The sequence below is a fragment of the Varanus komodoensis genome, unplaced genomic scaffold (assembly GCF_004798865.1).
Source record: "Varanus komodoensis strain SLA01 unplaced genomic scaffold, ASM479886v1 scaffold47, whole genome shotgun sequence".
NCBI classification, from domain to species: domain Eukaryota; kingdom Metazoa; phylum Chordata; class Lepidosauria; order Squamata; family Varanidae; genus Varanus; species Varanus komodoensis.
In genome coordinates, this window is record NW_025336045.1 from 2,174,386 (window position 1) to 2,195,108 (window position 20,723).

Here is a 20,723-nt window from a genome sequence, read left to right on the forward strand (position 1 = left end):
ATTCTCTGCCTGTATTGCTACCATATACACATTTTAGCCTGATTAATAATTCACATTAATAATCTTAGAAAAATATGTTTTTATCACTGTTTTCAGAATAAGCAATTTTGAATTTATCATTTTTCTGCAGTTGAACAGCATACTATTCATTGCTCTTCCCTTCCACCCTTCTCAATTTATACTTTGAAATGCAGTCACTGTTTACCTATCATGGGTGACTCTATAAAACTCCAAGCATTAGTCTGAGGGACGTATGACTGCAGAACTCCAGCAGCACGGCCAGCCTCATTGACTCCACCAAACACATAGATTTTCCCCCCACAAACAGTTGCAGCTGCAGAATGCACGGCCTTTGGCAATGGAGCAACCGTCTCCCATTGATTGGTGATTGTGTCATACCTAAAACACAAAGACATATGAATAAGCCTACGTCCTACATTGTTTGGCATACAAGAACAGCTAGGCAGGAAAACATCTCAGCAAATAAATCTCCTAATTCTTAACAGTGCAGGCAGTAGATGGTTAACATTATTCTTTGACACTTTTTAATACAGACAGTGACAAGGGAAGATGAAGGAGAAATAATTTTATTCTCTACAAGTATCTCTCAAGTCTTATTATATCTCTAAAAAAATCCAAGATACCTTTGTCAAAATGACTTTTACTAATTAATTTCTGTTAATTAGAATAGAGTGAGATTATTCTTGCAAACCAGTGGAGTGATATTAAACACCAACTGGAAGTAGGCAAGTGTTAATGCACTTAAATTGTTTAGCTTCAAGATCATCTGATCTTCAGAATTAATGCAACGTGATAGCTCTCTTTGCCCCAGTTAACTAGCCATTAAATGTGTGTGTTGGTGGTGTGCTAGTTGCCTCTGTTTAATTTTCAGCACATGGACAAAACTACTACACTTCACTGCAGGTTGCTGAAAATGCTAACGGAAAATGTGCTGCAGGAATAAGATTTTACTGCTGCATCCATTTTTCTATGTAGCATAGAAGATAAGAATATGCGTTAGACCGCTAAATTAGTTGTAAGGTCATTGGTATCAGATTTAATTAAGCCATTGACCATAAAGATGTACAGTTAATAAACCATAGATGAAGATTCATTTTAAACAACGTCACCAGTTCAGAGACCTGTTTTTTTAAGCTAACATGGCAGTGATCCAAATAATGCCTGCAAAATGATTCTGGAAGTAACAAACGAAATGGTTGTTAGCCTTCAATATTTCCATGGAATTGCAGCATATCCTGATAAATAGCAGATTCGTCAATCTAATAGCTGGAGTAATAGATTACAGGAATAAATTACAACATTCACTCACAGACACACACATCACCTAATGTCTCTGGGGAAGTACATCTAACAAACATGGAACTTGTTTGCACTTATGATGCCTGATGCAGGGTTTTTTTTCTTGCAACAAACTTCTCCATTATTAATTAAATTTTAGATGGTGCCTGTAACTGTGAGAGTAAAAAAGTTGGAGTGGGGGAAAAGAAATGAGGAAAGGAGCACTTATTAATATTCTAAACTGCAATAAATAAATTTGCATGATTTTAATTTCAAATGCAGTTAAGAATAGAATAACATGGTGGGAGAATAGAATAACATAATGGGAGTACATGTGCAATTAAATAAGGGAAGAGACATACAAGAAAAAACATGTTATAGACACATTCTAAAGGTGTTCAATTTATCCTGACTTATCTCTGATAGAATGCCTTGCAGAAGGGGGGTGGGGGGGGGAACCAAAAGGGGAAAATATAAATTAGCTAACTTGCACTTTCCCAAGGCAGACTGTATTGTACAATGTTTCATTTCCAGAACACAGCTTTCAGATTGCTATTTAGACACTCCAGTTTCTCATGAACAGATTATCTCCTAAATCTACACTTCAAACATGTATAAAGACAAGCAGAGACTTCTGGAATTTCTGAGATATTGCCCTCTCCCCAGATTTGGGACTGTGCTTTTGTGGGTGGGTGTGTGGCAGCAAGCAAAGTTCATTTTGTGGAGCAACCTTCTAATCTCAAAGCGGCCAGAGTGAGTATGATGCTTAAAGAAGGGAGTGCACTCTGACCCTCAACGGATGCAGCTTTTGAAGTTCCCAACATCCTGTCATTAAATTTATGGGATGATGAGCTCTGTAGTTTTTAATGAAACCAAAGCAGAATTGGTTTGAGTTGAATTCATAAAGTTTTCCCTCCAATGCAGTGCCTTACGAGGTTCTCCTCTTTACTTTATTCTCACAATAATACACAGCAAGGTATGTTAGCCTATAAATCAGTGACTGGCTGAGTGGGGACTAGAACCTGTTGCTCCAACCCCACAATGGCTGTCTCACTTGGATTTTAAACAGAAGAATGTGCTAAAAACCAATTAAAATATTAAGCTTCTGAGGTAGTTCACTGGGTTTACCTTCATTACAGGTCAAGAGGCTGCTTGGTACATAATTGGAACAAAATTTCTAGGCCTAGGGATGGATCCCAGATCTACATCTACAAAACGTTCACACACCGGCAGACAGACTAACATAAGGCACACTTCCAAACTAGCCTTTTTCTCTAGAATTTGTCCCCTTTGCTGCCAGGCACTTGCAATCCAGTGTTTCCCCTGTTATTCTTCTACCTCTTTAAGAGATGTGATTTGTATGGATTTTTCTTCTGAATGTCATGATTCATGTAGATTCCTCCACCTTGCCACACTGCTGCAGTGCCAGCTTTCATGTATGGGCAAAGAGTTATTGATTCCCCCGCCACCGAAGAGTGTCCTGCGAGCTGGCTGGTGATCTAGTCAGATTCTACACTGCCTCTCCTGCATTTCCTGCAGGCCCTGCCACCATTTATTTATCTGATTTCAGAAAAAAGCACACTGCTTCTTTCTTTCTTTTTAATCCCAAAGCAGTTTACAAGATAAAATAATAGTACAATACTATAAAATGAACAAGGTACTAAATCAGTAAAATAGCTCATTAAAATAACCTGTCCCCCACACAGAATCCTTTCAAGGTCCACATTCAGTGGATCAGCTGTTTGGGGCAGCTGACAGGTGGCATTCAGTTGCTTCATTCCCCATAAAGTATAATAAGAACGATTATTTTTATGCAGAAATCTCACTTTGTTTACAGAGTGACAAAGGCAGGCAGCTCATGCTCTAAACGCGGTTTCCATTTCTTTAAGAGCTTTGTAGAAGTCCCAAGCCCTATGTTAGTAGACAATGCAGCTATTCTGCAAGTTGTTCTGTCAAACATCTCTCAGTGGAGCAGAACCTAGGCCCACATGGAATACAATTATCCTAGCCAAATGCCAGAAATCCTCTGGATAGGGTCAAGTGAACCAGTTCTCCAGTTGATGTCTTCTTGAAGGGTATTTCTCCTTAACCCTTTACTCTAAACAGTGTATTTCTTGTGGTCTTGTTGCATCCATCTTCTACCTCTGCATCTATGCTCGCATCTTCAGTCTCTTTACAATTATGATTCCAACCTGTTTGCTAGTTGTTCAGAAGCAGACCCAAAATATCTTCTGTTTGAGTTCCTTCCAAAACAATCCAAGCCATTGCAAAGGATTCCTCCTCAGAAACAAGCATTTCTGCCCACCCTGTTTGTTTTCCTTTTCCCCATTTTTTTTATTGTCAGGTCTAAATGTATCAAGGGCTGGTGCAGGTTCAAGTGTTACTCTCCATACTATGGGGGGGGTGGGGAGGGAACACACTGCCTGAGTTGACCCTTAAGTGTCAGAAACAAACCTGATTTCTTTCTTGTGATAAATCTCTTCTGTGCCTTGGGGAACTGACAGGTCCTGGCAGGATACAACTAGATGCCAGAGGGGGTAGAGATGGAACACCCTTGGATGTACTGAAAGCTAAATTGCCCTTTTAAGCATCATGGCAAGGTAGCCACATGGGTTGCTGCTAGCACTGGTTTGGTGTTTGCTCCTAACACCCCCGTGGATCAGCAACACTGCAAAGTGCAATCGTTTGTAGCAAACGTGAGCAACCACTGGATCTAAATTAAGTCTGCAAAACTCTTCAGAACTGCCAGAGCAGCAAGAGCCACTATAAGTAGTAAAGCGATGAGGAACATGAGCTGCAGACTGAGAAGTCCTCAGCTCAAATCCTATCTTAGCCACAAGCACACTAGCTGGCTTTGGACAAGCCATGATAATATCAGTCCAAATCCTTCCTCTATATATGGAGATAATTTTCACCTATCACAACAGCATTACTGAGCAGACAAATATGAAATGTCCTGAATATGTGAAATATGCTATATAAAAATTAAGTATCCTTAGCAGCAAGTGAGATTTGTTTCCAAAAGAGGTTGCAGTTTGTGGCATATTCCTGGGCATTGCCCTCCTCATGGCACTGAACTCCCTTCTTTCACCCAACTGGTTTTCCATTATCCTTCCACAACCGCCAATCTGCATTTCAGGGCTACTGAGCATGCTTACTCCTTATCAGGCTCCTTCCTGAGATTCTCCATCCTTAAGGGATTATTCCCCCCTAAGTATTGTCTGTACTTCCTCACTCTCATGCATGGATGGTGTTATTTTGGTTACATAAGGAACAGCACTTGATGAATTGAGATATTGATGTGTATATGACTTGGTTTGCGTGTAGCAACAACTGAGTTGTCATATGTGTGAACACTGCTATGAGTTGTTACAAAGAACAATGCACAGTTCACAATTCATCAACCAAACATGAGTCCTCTTCTTCAGTTGTTCATGGTTAACAACCTGCAATTAAACCATAGTGCAGGTTTTGCATGTAACATTAACCTAGAATTCAACAACAAGCTACAATTCAGCAACAAGCCACAATTAACCCATATATTGGGTTGTTGCAAGTTATAACATGCAAACTTGGCCTATATTTTAATGACCTAATTAGGAACTCATTATTATAAAACAATAAGAATTATTAATAGTCTTCAAAAAGCGACTTTAAACATAAATAAAACACATTATTTAAATTATGAAAGTGTGCACCTCTTTTCCTCATTCCATTTTTTTTTTTTGGTGTTTCTCTTTCCATAATCTCATTATTGTTACAGATTTTTATTTTCTTTACTCTGCGGTTCCCACTGAGTGGAAAAACCTCTCTGCATTATCCATCTTTCTCTTTCTTTCTCAGTTGTATTGGAACACACATCAATTTTGCCTAGCCTTGTCCTGTTAATTTCTATCTGTCTAGGTTAACAGCTTTATGAGAGAATGCTTTAATTTATTTCTGTTATAAAGCCTATGCACCATCATTAGCTGGTGTTTATATACCATACCTTCACCATCTTATACATTATTCAGACTACAGTTTGCAGAAAAGTAGTCATGGAAAAAATAAAGCTGTATTTTAACAGGCTAGTCTTCTCTTTATGTGTTTTGCAGGAACATTGATATTTTTTAAAGCTTTGTCCTGGATTGTCCTTTCAGTATATTTTCTCATTCCTCCAAGGATATTTTGGCTGACATGTTACTGGTCAAGGCTGTATGTACAATTCTTCTGAAGATATAGAGACACCACAATATCGTTGAGAGAATGCTTCTGTCTAATTACACATAATAAATGGAAGCAATCACAGTTAAAAAGGAGTGTACGGTCCAGATGCACTCTTTTCTATTCTTGCTTCTCAGAAGTCACTTTGCAGAAAACAGCAGATTAAGTACAGCAGAGTGAAAGAAATGCCCATCAGAACTACTTACCCATCCCTTCAGAGGGGTGGGTGATGTGATGAAATTAAGGGGAAAAGCCTATTTTTCCAATGGACAAGGATGCATAATGGGTTTTACACTCAGATTTTATCCTAAGAGCCAGAGATACACCTTTAGGCTGAAATATTTGTATATATTAAATAAACAAACCCGCTAAGGTTTACAAATAAATGTTAAGGCTACAGTGTTTTCCAACAAGAACCAATAAGTAGGGCAAATCACAAACTTTAACAGCTCATCCTCCTTAAGAAGGTACAGTGCAAGTGAAAATTTTATTCTCCCAAATGATGAACCATGTCGACAAGATGGAGAATATGAAATGCACAGGGGACTGAGGGGTTCTAGAAACTGATGCTGAACCACTCAGAAACATCTACTACTTCCTCTTCTTTTTAGAGCAGTCTTCCCTCATCACTGTGGTGGCTGAGAATGATGGGCATGAATGGTGGGCACCATGATGGGAAGGGTGTTCCAGATCGTCTTTTCCTCCCCCATACGTGGACAGAATAGAAAAACAGTTTGGGCACTTTAAATAGACTATCTAAGAACAGCCTTTATTATGTATTCAAGATGTTTCATCATTTGGTTTAAGATAGTCTGCTAAGGCTGCAGGTTTCTGGGAGTTCCTTGATGGATTTCATATGTTGTATCCAAATTATAGAAATGAGGATGCTCACATATGCTCTGTGTGAATTCTGGAAAACAGAATGTCATTGCCCATGCTGGCTAGCACCGATGGGAACTGCAGTCTAATTGCGGCTGGAGAAGGCTGCTCTAACCACCACCCCCAAAAACAAATAAATAAGTAAATAAAACACAAGGATACAGAAGAAGGAAGTTCTACATTGTTCAACCTCAATTATCTACAAGCTCACAGTCCCCTCTGCATATTATATTCCCCATCCTGTCCACATGGTTTATCTGCTTTGGGAGACTGCTAATTTCACATGAAGGTTCTGCCTCCTTAGGGAGAATGTAGTGGCAAAGCTCACTGTTTCCCTGCTCTGGTTGCAAACTCTATAGACTTAACTTTTGTTACGTGTTTGCTACTGCAGATATTTTATTTATTGAATTCCACAGGTTTCTTCAATGGAGGAATTAAACTGCAGCTATTCTTCACCTGGCAACAAATCCACTTGTAGCCTGAACCTTACATTGTATCACCATCTAACATAAAATCAAAATGAGAGTTATTAATTCAAACCCATTTTCAAATTAATAACTGGTCCCAGAAGCTATGCTCACTCTGATAAGATAGCAAAGATTAAATCTATACCTGTTTAGTTAGGAGTATGTCCCTTTGGGCTCAGTGGGAATTACATCTGAGTAAACACATATATAATTACCTTGCAAATAAAAGTAAAGTACATTATAATCCATGGCCCTTCAAGTTATATTTTGTACTGTAATGCACAAAATTGAAATACACTATACGTAATTAATAAAATACTATTTTTATAGTTTATCATTCCCTTTTACCTCCAAGTGGGGTACTCAGCACCTGTATTTCAGGAATCAATGATTGCCAAAACCACTAGCTTCCTTGAACTTCTTTTTAATTCACACTGCAAGCTTGGGAGTGAGTCCTACTGAATTCAGTTGGACTTGCTTCTGAGTATTCATATTATAAGATTGCTTGGATATACCCATATTATGCTTACCCCTCTCCTCTCCCAGTTCACTAGACAGCTGTTGGGGGGGCCAGTGGTGGGAGGCCTGAATCTGCTTGGAAGGAGACAAAGGAGAGAACTGACTTCCTGCCTACCAAAGAGCAGTTTTGCTGCAGGGCAGAGTGGCAAGAGGAGAGAACTGAAGCTGCTGGGAAAAGGGAAGGCTGAGGCAAGAATGCCTTTTCACTTTCCCATCTGCATTCTCAGCAATACGAAACTGAGGCCACATATTTGTCATTTTGAGGTTCAGGTGGATAATATCTGGGTAGAACTGAGAACTCTGAAAGCTCAGTCATGCTTGCTGTCACCATCTGTGTTTTCCCAAAGTGAACCTTGGCACATTCAGAGGTATATTCTGAGTGGAAAACATGGCTCCTCTTCAAATAAAATAAAATGAAAACATAATCTTGTTCCTGGTGCACTACTCCTCCTGATCAAAGGATAAACAAGTATTTTTTGAACTGGTCCGTTTGCATTGGTTTTGATTTCTTCTCTCCGGAGGGTTTCAAAATTCTTAAGTCTTTCTGGACAGTTTGAAGGCACTCCCACCTTCCAACTGTCCACAAAGACTTGGGAACTGTTTCTTTTCTATTTTTACCAAGCAACACAATGGCTTCTCTTCACTTTTTAACCCTTATTTCAAACTGAAATTGAGGAGAAGAGACTGAGGGAATGACAAACACTGAGTTTAATTCTTGGTTGCCATGGCAAGAAATGCCTTATGGTTTGCAGCTTTTTCTCAGCTATTACTGGCTTTAGGCTAGAGGTGTCCTTGTGAGTTCACACATACTGCCAAGTTCAGTATGTGATGATCTGCTCACACACTCACAAAGTAACCAATGAGTAGGAACAATTCTTATACACAGCTTAGATTTTACCCTCCAATTTTACTTTTGCTCCAAGTGAGCTAAAATTAAAACACTCTGAAGGAGGAAATAAGACCAACCAGGCTCCACTTTACTGTTCCTGCTGTTCCACTGACTGGAGGCTTATTGGTGCCATTAGAACTATAAAACCAAAGTTACTTGTGCCTAAGCACACAGATTGTTTTGTTTTGTTTTTGTTTTAACTAACCATGCAAGGCTAGCCACTATATTACAACATTGATCTTCACCTGCCTCGTCCTAAACATCTCACATGAAGACGGGCTACCATATTTGCATTTCCTTGAGTCAATGGAATTTGTAGTGTCCCTGCCATGCACTCAAAGCTAACATAGCATTGTTGCTTTAACCACTATACTTTAGTCCCTTAAGCAGAACCCAAGCAGTATTCCCACCTGCCTCCAAACAGTGTCAATGTGTCTTTCACTTCTGCCACTATTTAGATGAAATATAAGACATTTTTCCTCCTTTTCAATATTCTAAAGCACTGTGATGGTATGGGGGGATACAAGAGAATGCTACTGAGCATGTGCAGGCTGTGGTTGGTCCTACTGACTAGCATCATATGTGAAAGAGCTTATTTTAAAGTTTAAATGAAATGCACCTTTGAAAAAAAAATTGCTTCCCACCTGCTCCAACAGAGGAATAGAAAGGCATCGTCATTGTTCTGTGAACACCCTTTTGTCTCTTCAGACATGGTCTATAAACAGGTGGCCAACATTGTCTAGTCATCTTTGACACAGAGATTTCCCCCTTTTTATCTTTTAACTATTCTTTGGCAGACTAAGGTGGCTTCCTGTCCCTTCCTGAAGCCCCCCTCCCCAACCAGCAGGGAAAAGAAGTGGGAAAGTCAGCTTTACTTCATGGAAGAGTGAAGCTAGCACCATGATGGGCTTTGCTCTGCTTGGACTTTTCTTTGCTGGCAAAATTCCAGCAGCAACAATGACTCCTTGACAAACCCCCAGCTAGAGGGCTACAGCGACTGCTTCAGCCAGATGCTTGAGTAGGTCAGAGGGTGAACCTTCGGCCCTGCTATCATGAATGGGACCTGCATGTTCACTAAGCTTCCTACATGGACTGACTGTCATAAACTACCTGACTTATTGCCGGGTCAACTGGCCTTGGCATTTCAGCTGTGACTTCAAGCCCTCATCTTCTTCCTACTCACAATTTGTTCCCACACCCTTTGTAAGCTCTTTCATAGGAAGGCCCAAACTCTTCACCTATGCTGCATTCTTACTTAATTCTCCTTGCTGCACTTGGATTGTGGATGTTGCAGGTCTGGATAAAGTTTACCAGAAACTTCTGGTCCAGGTTATGGGGCACCTTGTTGGGAGCTAATGTGGTGCGTAGAGAGTTGGACTGGGGACCTTGAAGATCCAGATTCTAGTCCCCATTTGGTCATGAGGCTCACTGGGGATTTTGGGCCAGCCACTTACTCTCAGCCCAACCTATGTCACATAGTTGTGTGGAGCTATATAAGTCACCTTTGGTTCCTTGCAAGGGGGAAAGGTGACATATAAATGCAATGTAATACTATTATCTCATATTCTATGAAGTAACATTTGAATGTGCACCAAAAACTATTAGCATTTTACAAAAAGGAATTCTACATAAGGAATCCGATCGATAACCCCTTTCTTAGACAATGCATCTCAATGGTCTTAGCACAACTTGAAAGAAGAGAGCAATTTTACCTCTCTACATGATCAACGTTGCCTGCTACACCAAGGCCTCCAATGGTATAAATTTTCCCATCATACACCAGGCTGTTGTGCCGACACCTTGGGACCGTCATTCGGGAAACGAGATTCCAATTATCGAGTAATGACATGTAACACCAGACGTCAGAAAGGGTGACTCCAGACTCCATGCCACCTGCTCCCATTAGTTGGAAAGGAAAAAAACCCAAAGTAAATTGGAGGAAAAATAGCTCTTGGTGCATATTGCCCATTGCAATAAGGAACTTCTTCTAATTGACACTTAACTAATTAAAATAAATCACCCTCAATTGCAAGCATCTGTTTGGATGATGTAGATTGGTGTCATTTGCTCATGCTTCTCACAGGTATTTTTTTTTTTTTTTTTAAGGCTGTCATGATGTCAGCTAGGTAGGATGTTTGCATATGGGAATACACCCAGGCAGCATTCATAAATAGCTGGCCATCTATTCAGTTGCAGATGCAATGACTATAAAGTGACTATGCAGCTTCCTAGACAACTTCTAGCTGGAAATCATAAGTTATATTGCTTAGACATGAATGGTAAGAACAAGAAAATACCCCTGAAACTGATGGGATTCTAGGCATAAAATGCAGTAGCTAAATACATCTGCTCAACAAGCTCTAGATTCAACTCTTATTTTTACTGATTATTTTTCATAGTAGTACTTGTATCTACTGATTATATTTCATAGTAGTACTTGTAATGTATCAGAAACTTTGGAGTTACATTATCTACCATAACACCCAACTCCTATATATATGCTGTACTGTACACATTCATTCAAAAGAAGAACAGTCTGGCACAATATTAACCAAGTGACATTTCTACAGTCCTCTAGTTTAAAGTCTGAGAGAAGAGTTTGTTTTGTTTCACTCAAACTAACAAGAGAGTCACAAAGTAAGCCTTCCTGTAAGCAAATATGGTAAGTATAGGTCAGGTATGCAGCAGCTCAGTCAAACTGACTCAAGATGCAGAAACCTGTCATTTAGTTCCAGCTCCATCCAATGTTTTACACCATGTTGCAATTGCAAGGGGAAGCTCATCACACATTTGATGGGGTGTAAAACCTATCCTTTATACGTTACATGTGCCAAATGCACTGGGGAGGAAATCTAAGCTGAAGTGAAATAGAAAGTGATAAAAGGAAGCATGTCTTTTCCAGGCAAGCCGACATATCTTCATCATAGTTTGACCTGTCACAATGAACAGTTTTCAAAAGGCAATGCTCTTCCTTTCTCTAATCCTTGCTGTTCACCTGAGAGGTAGACATTGTCTCCAGCGCTCACCACACTGAAAAACTCCCGGTCATAGAAGGGCAAGCTGGCCAGGGGGTACCATTTATTGTTCTGAGGATTGAAGCAGGTTACTGCTGTCAAGGCGCGTTGATTCATCCCAATCATCTGACGACCTCCAACTAGGACTATTACTTCAGCCACACCTAGAATGGAAACATATTTTTCTTTAAAAAAATACCTCATACACGAGCACACATGGGCTTCATAGTCCTGAATCCTCTTTTAAGACTGCTATTTGCAAGGTCTCTTCTCTGAAGTTCATTATGCGCTTAATACACTTACATTCTTATTAAACTTTGAACAAGCTCAACTTGGGAACATGTTCAAGTGTGGTCAAATATATTTCTCCATTCCTGCTTAAACAATAGATAATGCATGGAACCTTTTCTAATTAAAGCAGAACAGTAAACATTGTGAGACCAAATGAGGAATAAGTTTGGAAGGGAAAGGTAGTTCCTTTTCAGCATTTCTTTTTCTCCAACAGTTATGCCCTTCTCAATATTATAAAAAAGCTTATAGCTACCTCTAAAAGAATAGTGACATTAAACAGATATTCAAGGACTCATACGCTTACATTCAAGGTTAAATATTCTAAAACAATTCTAAATATGCATTCTACTTCTCCATGCTTGAAGAATAAACAGTGCTATCATATGTGCATTTACTCAGATGTAATCCTCACTGATTTTAACACGGCTTAGCAAAGTGTGTTTAGACTGAGCTTTATGCAGCATTCCTAAACCGATGTATTGGGAAGTAAGTTTCACTGAATGCAGCAGGAAATACTTCTAAGTAAACATATGCAGGATTATACTCTCAAAGAATGAATTGTGTTCTAACAGGCAACCAAGCCATGCAAAATGTAGAGTAAAGACCTTCAGGTGCCAATGTGACCTATCATGCACATTGATAGGTCTCTTCCTAATCTCTCCTTCACAGAATTTGTCCCATATACATTTTCTCTCAGAAACGGGGGGGGGGGGGGGATCAGAAATAGGCTACATTCCTGTATCACATTTTTATGCTTCTTTAAAGTGAACAGGAACATTGTGAAATGCTTCAGTAATCACACATTATGTCTGTTCACTATATCACATATATCTTTCATGTCTTCCAAAGGTTTTTGATTTTAAATATAAATGCTATCAACAAGTGTCATATTGAACAATTTGAAGTAAAATGTGTAGGCAATACGATTATTGTTTTTATAAAACTGGAAAAATCCTCACTTGTGCCAGATCTAATGTGATTATATTAAATAACCTCAAGGGGGCATTGCATATACTACAATATTTACAAAGGATTTAAGACCCTTTGTGAATATGTGAATAGTTCCACATAATTGGACTTCGACCTACAAGAATAATCACTCCCTTCCCCTTATCCTAGAAAATTACTTTTCTCTAATCAACAAGCTTCTAAAAATGGTTTGTATTACAGCTACAATTCTATCTACAAACATTAAATAGGGACTTTTCAGAAATACTTTTGACCGATAAACCATTAGCCACCCCCAACTAAAGAGTTAGAGTGGGTTGTTATTGAAAATTCTACGTGTTTCATCTTTCTGATATGTCCCTGATTAGACAGTGTCTCTGCAAACTGAAAGAGATGTTATTGCACATATAATTTTATATATTGTATCAGAAGCATTTTCTTGGCTGTTTTATTTTGATAGCTGGGATGAAGCAACTTTGGAAGGCTTTCTGTATTCCTTTCACATAGAAACCTACCTAAATTTGATATACGAATTCATGCTATCTTCCAATTTAAGGTGCACAGAAAGTTTTAGGGCTGCAATGGCACAATCTCTGACTTGTATGTCTTCCTATTCCCCAGATAGTAAGCTAAGGCATAGTACCTGCAACCATTCTCTACTTATTTTCAGTATTTCTAGCCTGCTGTTTTACACAAATATACCCAAGGCAGCAAATAAGAAAGAACAAATTTTAAATAGTCTATAAAAATTATAAATACATAAACAATGGTAAACACAGAAGAATAATAAAAGTAGAAACCTGTTTTAAAATGATATCTAAAATGCCTAGTGAAAAACCTGAGTGTTAGTGCCTAACTAAAAAGAAAAACTCAAAATATGACCTTTATAATATTAATGGAGAGGGACAAGATATTCCCACCCAATGCTAGGAACTTGCTCTCCATTAATATCAGTGAGGCACTGGCACTGACAGTTTTATATTTTAGGCACATGCTTTGGCTGTACCTGCTCATGTTTCCATTGTGGTTTGATCCAGCTATGTCAATTGCTTTTATTTAGTATGAGATTGTTACTGCTTTATTCTACTTTTAAAAACTGTTGCAGGTTGAATTTTGTACCTCCTCTAGTATTTTTCTATTTAGTGTTACGTGAATTCAACAGTACAACATCAGTTCCCTGTAAAGAAGTCAACTGAATTAGCAGCTAAAACTTACTCCAACGTGTCCATGTGACAGCATCTTCCAGGGCACTGAAGGGCAGCAAGCTAGCTCAAAGGGAGCAGGGCATGACACGCCAGTCTTCCGACACCATGCTAGCCCCTGTTCCCTGCTGCAAGGCATTTGCCTACCTTCCCCTCAGAACAAATGCTACTGTTGCAGCTGTGGTGCTATCCCATCAGTAGAGCAATCCCTGTCTGGTGGAGTGTGTGGCCCTGCCCGGCCCCCTCCTTGCTTGCCCAGACAGGGCCTTTCCCAGCAGCATTATTTGTGACATACTGGGAGAAGGTGGCAAGTTCGGCCAAGGCCAGACAGAGCTTAGGCCAGCAACAAGGGGATAGATTGTCCCAGAACATGGGAAGCTCCTATGTAACGGGGGCTAATGCCTACTAGCAGCTGCTCTCTGAGGCTGATACTTCAGTCTCCCAGAAAAGTAGGACTGGTCTTATGAATGTTTTGGATTTCAGTCCTATGTGTACTTATATGGAAGTCTTCCCAAATTTATTGGGGCTTACTTCCGAATAAACATGCACAGGCTCAGTCTATATATTACACGTGTGCAAATCAGGCACACTGATTAATTAATTATCTCATAATATTTCTAGGATGGTCCACATGGAAAAATTACTGAGCAGTAGACAATGATAAAACTGTAAAAAAGGAAAAGATAAAAATATTTAAAATATAGCCATTGTTCTGATAAAAGCATGCTTGGTCTTCCAATCAGGAAAAGCTTATTTAAATTCAAGTATCTTGATCTCATTTTTAATAAACTGTACAGTAGAACAATATTAGGAAAGGCAAAATTGACATGTTCCAGTTGAGAATGAATTTCAACACGATTCCAGACCAATTCTTAACATGTAAAAAACTACATATAAAGTAGTTTCACCTCCTGACTGTGTGGAATTATTCTGAATTCCTTTCACTCACTGAAGTGGTGAAAGAAAACCAGCTGATCGGGACTCAGCCCCTGATTGGTGGGGACAAACACTCTCTCTCCAAATACCTTTGTCACAGGGAGAATCAGTGTCAGAACCTGCAGCAGAACTGCAGGGTACCTGATTGCCCAATTGGCTGCTCTGACCATATCTTGGAAGTGCCACTGAGAAGTGAAAAGGAAGCCATTTAATCTTGCATTCGTATGCAGACAGTAAACAGCCTGAACCATCCCATCAGCAGCTGCAGAAAAATGATAGATCCCAGAGTTTCAGCTCTGAAGTGAGTTGTGCTTTACCTGCTGATAGCCTGGGCCGGGTTCTTGGAGTCTGCATCTCTTGTCGGGCATGCGGCAGCATGTGATAACGCTTTGCTTCATTCACTAGATCCCGGCAGGCCTCTGAAGACTTTATCAACTCCTCATTGTCAACAACGTTTAGCAGATAACTGGGATGGATGAAGGGTAGGCGGACCACTGCCAGCAACTCAGCAGCGTACTGCAAAACAACATTGGCGACTGCCTTAAACAACTGGGGATTCTTTAGAGGTTCTGCATTTCTTTACTCTTTTCTGTTTTTCTTGGGACAATATTACAATGAAACTGAGCCCACGAACAATTTCCATAACAAAATCAGAATAATTTTTGTTGCTCTGCTTGCTCTTCTCAAAAGAAAGTTATAGTTCAGATGAAATCAAAGCAGCCTTTCAAAATATATACCTAAGCTCCTAGATATAGAAGCTCTTGTTCTACATTCATATACACAAATGTTTCAAGCTAAAAAGAGATGGTGAAAAATTATGCTGAATGAGACCTGTTGTAATTTTTCTAGTTTCTTCAGTTAACTTTGAAATTTCAGACTGGCTGCTTGGTTTCAAATGAATAGCTATTCTGGTAGCATTTGAATTGTCAAAAAAGTTTATGTTTATAGAACATCTAAGGTGAATTGCTGAATAATGGAATTGGTTTTGATAAAGCCATGGAATTTTGTTCGTTGGCAAAATAAATATGTTTTTCCAGGTTTTGCTAGAAGTCAAACTTCAGGAGCTAATGATCGATGCAGATATTCCATCTTTCTGCATAAATAAAACAAACTTTATAGTGCAAAGGATATTTAAATAGCTGAGAACATCCACAATCAGTCAAGTCTTAACAGAAAGCAAAAGCACGAGAGCAAATTGCACATTATAAAATGAAGAACTTATGCAATGATTTATTTTTGTAACTGTTCATTCTCCTAAATATCACAGAGTGCCTCAGAGCAAAATAGCACATTTGGAGAATTCACTAGTAGAGAGAGGAAAGGCAGAAAGAGTGGATTTGTAGACATGAGGAAAGGTGATTAAGTATACTCAAGGATATCACTAGGACAATGCATTGATACACTGGGAACAGAAATGTTCTGTAATGACTTCAAAGTTGCCAAATGAACACCTGTGATCTTTAGGCAACTGTGAGCATTCATTATCATTCATAATTCCTTCCTCAGCTAACTACTCACCCTTAGAGAGAGGCTGGCTTCACTGCAGAAAGAAAGAAGTCAGCTAAGAGTTGAAGATGAAAGGTTTGCAAAGAGTGCACATTAGCACAATACCGAATGCTCCAAACATGTATAATTCTAGTTTTTTAGATAGCGCTTAAGAACTTGAACCTATTAGAAAGAAGTGTTCTGTAACTATGTGGATTATGAGCTGTCACCACCAATACCAGCAATCACATATATTCAAAAATCTTTCAGAATTCCTCCTTTTCAGGCCATTAACCTCTCCATCTCCAGAGCTCCAAAAATCTAATCAAAAACTAGGTAAAAAGCCTACTAATGTAATGGGCTCAGACAGAGGCAGATGGTTGTCTTTTTATAGAACTCCCTCTCCTGTCATTTAATAAACACGCAGAAATGGAAATACCAAGGGATTTTTTAAAAGGGGTTCTTCTCAGCCTTTGGCAACATGTTAGTGTCTGTTAGTACATCAATTAATTATATCAATTAAACTTAGATTCCAGAAGTTTCAGTGCTGCATCAACATTAAAACTCTGAAATTTAAGTGTAGTTATTATATTTCTAACCAATGAAGTGTACAGGATCCACAGGAGAAATGAGGCAAGGAAGGAAGCTAAACATGTAGCCAGAGCTTCACTGGGTGTGTTATCATAGTAGTTGATGTAACCGCTGAGCATACAGATTAAAAATATATGTATCTTTGGTAGCAGAAAATATTTCAGTGAAAAGGCCAAAACAGGGTACTTTCTATGCATACAGCAGCTGTAGTTTAAACAATGTAAATGCCATCAGCTTATACAACATGAGCAGGGATGTGATTTGCCTTGGCGCCATATGTGAACATGGATGCAAACACTCTTAAGAAGTGGTATCAGTTTGGACTCACCTCAGAAGATATGGCTGGAGGAAATTCAATCCATTTCTCAGGGTCATATAATGAGCAGGGTTTTTTTACTGGTTTGCTTGTTCGGGCTTTTAGTAAAAATGATATTAAAAGGGAGAATGTTCCTAACACAGGGTTAGGGACCCTCCAGTCCATGGGGCCCACTAAGACGTATAAGTATTCCCCATCTGTTCTAGCAGCTTTATCCCTGATTCTTTCTTGAGTAGACATGCAGAGGGTGCTTCAACATGAGTAATTATGCTTTGTACTATAAACTGGTAACAATGAAATATTTGAGGGAAGGGGAGATTGACTTTTCGGTCTTGCCCACTTTTGCCTTTGGCTCTGCCTGCACTGGATCACAGGTTCCCAAGAGTTTTTCCAAGATGCAATCAAGCCCTTTGGTCAAAAAAAGGTTCCCCATCCATACTAAGAGTTATAGTGCGTTCCACCCATCCCCTTCCCAGCTACCTGTCATACACATTAAGAAATGTGTGTGTACTTGCCATCAGTGTGCAAATTCTGTTCTGCTTCTGCACATATGACTTCCAGGTTTTGTGAACTTTGCACAAAGAAAGAGTCCTCTAGGGCTCCCAGACATTTGCAGACTTGATCTCAGCTTGGCTTGCTTTCTGGCCAGGGCTGGGCACAGGAAAGAAGTCTGGCGAGTAGTCTTTGGAGTGCAAGAGAGCTTGATTCCAGCCAGATCTTTGCATCTCTACATATGGCAATGCATGGCAAACTATCTGTTGATATTTTTCTTGCTCCTCAGAGAGATGCTTGGGGAGCTATTGTGCACAGATGGGTCCTTTCTGTTGTAGTTCTGAAGCTATCCCTCCTATCCTACATTCTGAAATCAACCCATCAAATAGGGAAATTAGTACTGAAGCACAATATTTCTGATTTCTAACTTAAACTGCTGATTCCAAAGGGTATTGTGGTCAATGCCACCAATTTTGTTGAGCGGTCCAAGCGTATCAACAGGGCCAGTTTTCATATTGACAAACAAGGCAGTAAAGGCAGCGTCAGTCACAAATCCAATCTATAAATTAGGTTGATATTGGACTAGATACTCTAAATTATCAAAGAGGACATGGAGCTGCTCAGTCTTGGGATGCTCAACCACTTTGGCTAGAAAAATGAGACTGGATACATGTTGCTATTTCCCTAATTTGTATGGCTCCTGGAATGATTTAAGAATAGACTTACCACAGCCTTTTAAAGCTAGGTGGTAGAAAACCCTCCCACAAAGAAAGTTTTCAGTCTCTTCCAGCACCAAGCAAACAGGATGTTGCTGGTCACACACTGCCTCGAATAATGTCCGGGAATAAATGCTGCCATAATGAAGCCAAAACTTGTCTGCCTTTCCTTAATTAAATTAGTGGGGGAAAGTCATTCCATTTCCCTCTCCTCTTTGTGTAAGTTTGTATCTCATTGTGAAAATCAATATTAGAACTCACTGCTTGCCTTCATCAGAAAAAGAAAGGGGGGGGGGGCTAACAGCACTGTTTGAAGCTGATCAAACAATTCTTTCTAATGCCCCTCTGACCTCGTCATTCTTAAGAATGGCTCAGCATTGGTGGAATTAGGCTACATGAAATGTCATTTTTTTAAACCAAGAGATGAGAGAGAGAATGAGAGAGACAGACAGAGACATAGAGAGAAAGGTATGCATGTGTGTAATCTCACTGTTCCTGGAAATGCAATGGGGTTTTGAAGAAAAATAAGTTTCGGTTGTGTTTTGTTCTGTTTTCTTTCAGCAATAAAGTTGAAAACCGATTTCATTTGGCTTTGCTGATTCAAATAGATTGAAGTGATCAAGGCATTCCATAGCTTATTGCTTTCCAATTTTGACTTATGATAGCTCTCTAGCTTTGTTAGCTAGGATTGTATTAAATATCTTGTTAGTATTATTCTTTTTGCTGAAGCCTGGAGTAAGCACAGTCAGCATTTCAGCAGCCTTACCTTTCTTTTCTTCTTTCTGATTAGAGATTAATTTAAGTTCTATTATTCCCTCCTATATTTTTATTAATATGGAACAACTAGTGCAAAGAGCATTGTGTATAATTCCAACAGGGTAGGATTTCAAAATAACCTCCACCCCATTTCAATAGGTTCTAGTATGGATGAATATTTTTAAAGAAATCAACAGATTTTAATATGCATTTCATTAGTTATTTATATTCATGTAAAGGCTGTGTATTTAGGGAGATGCAAATATTCAGATGTCTGCTTGCAGTTCATTTTGGATTGTACAAGAAGGTTTCAATTTCTTAAAAAATGTACAATATACTTGAGATAAGCCTGTGCTTCAAGCAATCAAGCAACACACTTGCAAGAAAGAACTATCATTTTATGAGTATTGACATGTAAAGCTTCAAAAGGTCAGTCACCATAGTTCCATTTAAACCATTGTGGAATCAGCCTAACCAAGGACTTGCTCCTTGGCATTGCTTTGCGCACTGCAATCCAGCAAGCGGTTGTATGATTTCAATAGCAATAAGTATGTATTAGATTATAAATTCAATGTGTACTTTTTGAAGTAATCTAAGATTCATCAAAAGCTTGTAACTTTTCACTGACTTCTGCAGTGGCAGCAAAAAATCCATATTTGCACTTTCAAACACAGCTTATGAAGAGCATCCACTTTGTTTTCATGAAAAACTGTGTCCCCAGAAATTCAGCACCAGCAATTTAAGGAGGACCCAGCAGAAGAGATCAGGGGGCTACATATGACCATATGTCACTCACCTCTGGTTTAGCCTTTATTAAGATCAAAACTAAATTAGTACTGGTTTCCGATTCCTAGCTGAGCAGATCAAAGGAAGCTGCCCCAGCTGGTCTAGGGACTGGGATACAAGTAGCTCCCAGGAAGAGCAAGCAGGAGTTTGGTGGCAAAGATATAGTAGAAGAGGAGACAAAGACAGGCAGAGACAAAGTGTTTTCCCCTCTTTGTTGACCTCCTTGTAACAGCCTCCCATTCTTTGGTAGAACACTGTTCTCAACGTCCAGGGAAGACAGGACAAAGCACTGGTTGATACAACAGGGCCAGCAAGCTAGAATCAAAAAGGGGCAGAAAAAATGGACTGGGAAGAATCCACAGTAGTGGTGACATGCAGTGTCTGTTCCAGGTTTGTCTTCCTGCCTGAGGTCAACATGGACTACACATGCTACAAGTGTAAACTAGTAGCCCTGCTAGAGGAAAAGGTGAGAGCACTAGAGCAGCGAGTGTCCACGCTCAGGGAAATATATGAAGAGTTTTTAGACAGAGCAGTACATCTGCAACAGCTAAGAGCGGTAGAAAAGTAAGAAGTGCAAGTTGAGGCAGAAGAGAATCTTAAGGAAAGGGAAAATGAGGAGGAAACTCCCTGGAAAAGGGGGATAGTTTACTGCAGAAAAACTGGAAGACATTCTGCATCGGTGGAGGTAGTGGAACTTCTGAACCGCTTTCAGTTAAAACATGAGACTGGGGGACAGCCTGCTGTGGAAGAACTGCAAGTCATCCCATGCAACACTGAACAAGAGGCTAAAGCTCAAAGAAGTATTAGCAATGATACCAATGCTTGCAAGGACAAGAAGAGAAGAGCGGTAGGTGAGGGAGACTCCCTGTTGCATGCAAAAGAAACATGTATGTCAGGAAGAACCGTGGATTGTCAGGCATGCTGTCTCCATGGA

The 20,723-nt window shown here is 39.5% G+C and overlaps 1 protein-coding gene across 1 annotated transcript in view; it reads right to left on the reverse strand.

Moving 5' to 3' along the window:
- The window catches only part of KLHL29 (kelch like family member 29), a 434,198-nt gene that overhangs the window by 30,076 nt on the left and 383,399 nt on the right, over nucleotides 1–20,723 (reverse strand). Inside the window, exons 9-12 of the mRNA XM_044445123.1 lie at nucleotides 14,965–15,163; nucleotides 11,252–11,434; nucleotides 9,969–10,149; nucleotides 206–399 (exon numbers count right to left, since the gene is read on the reverse strand). Coding sequence (XP_044301058.1) covers nucleotides 206–399; nucleotides 9,969–10,149; nucleotides 11,252–11,434; nucleotides 14,965–15,163 — 757 coding nt within the window. The remainder of the gene's footprint in view (nucleotides 1–205; nucleotides 400–9,968; nucleotides 10,150–11,251; nucleotides 11,435–14,964; nucleotides 15,164–20,723) is intronic.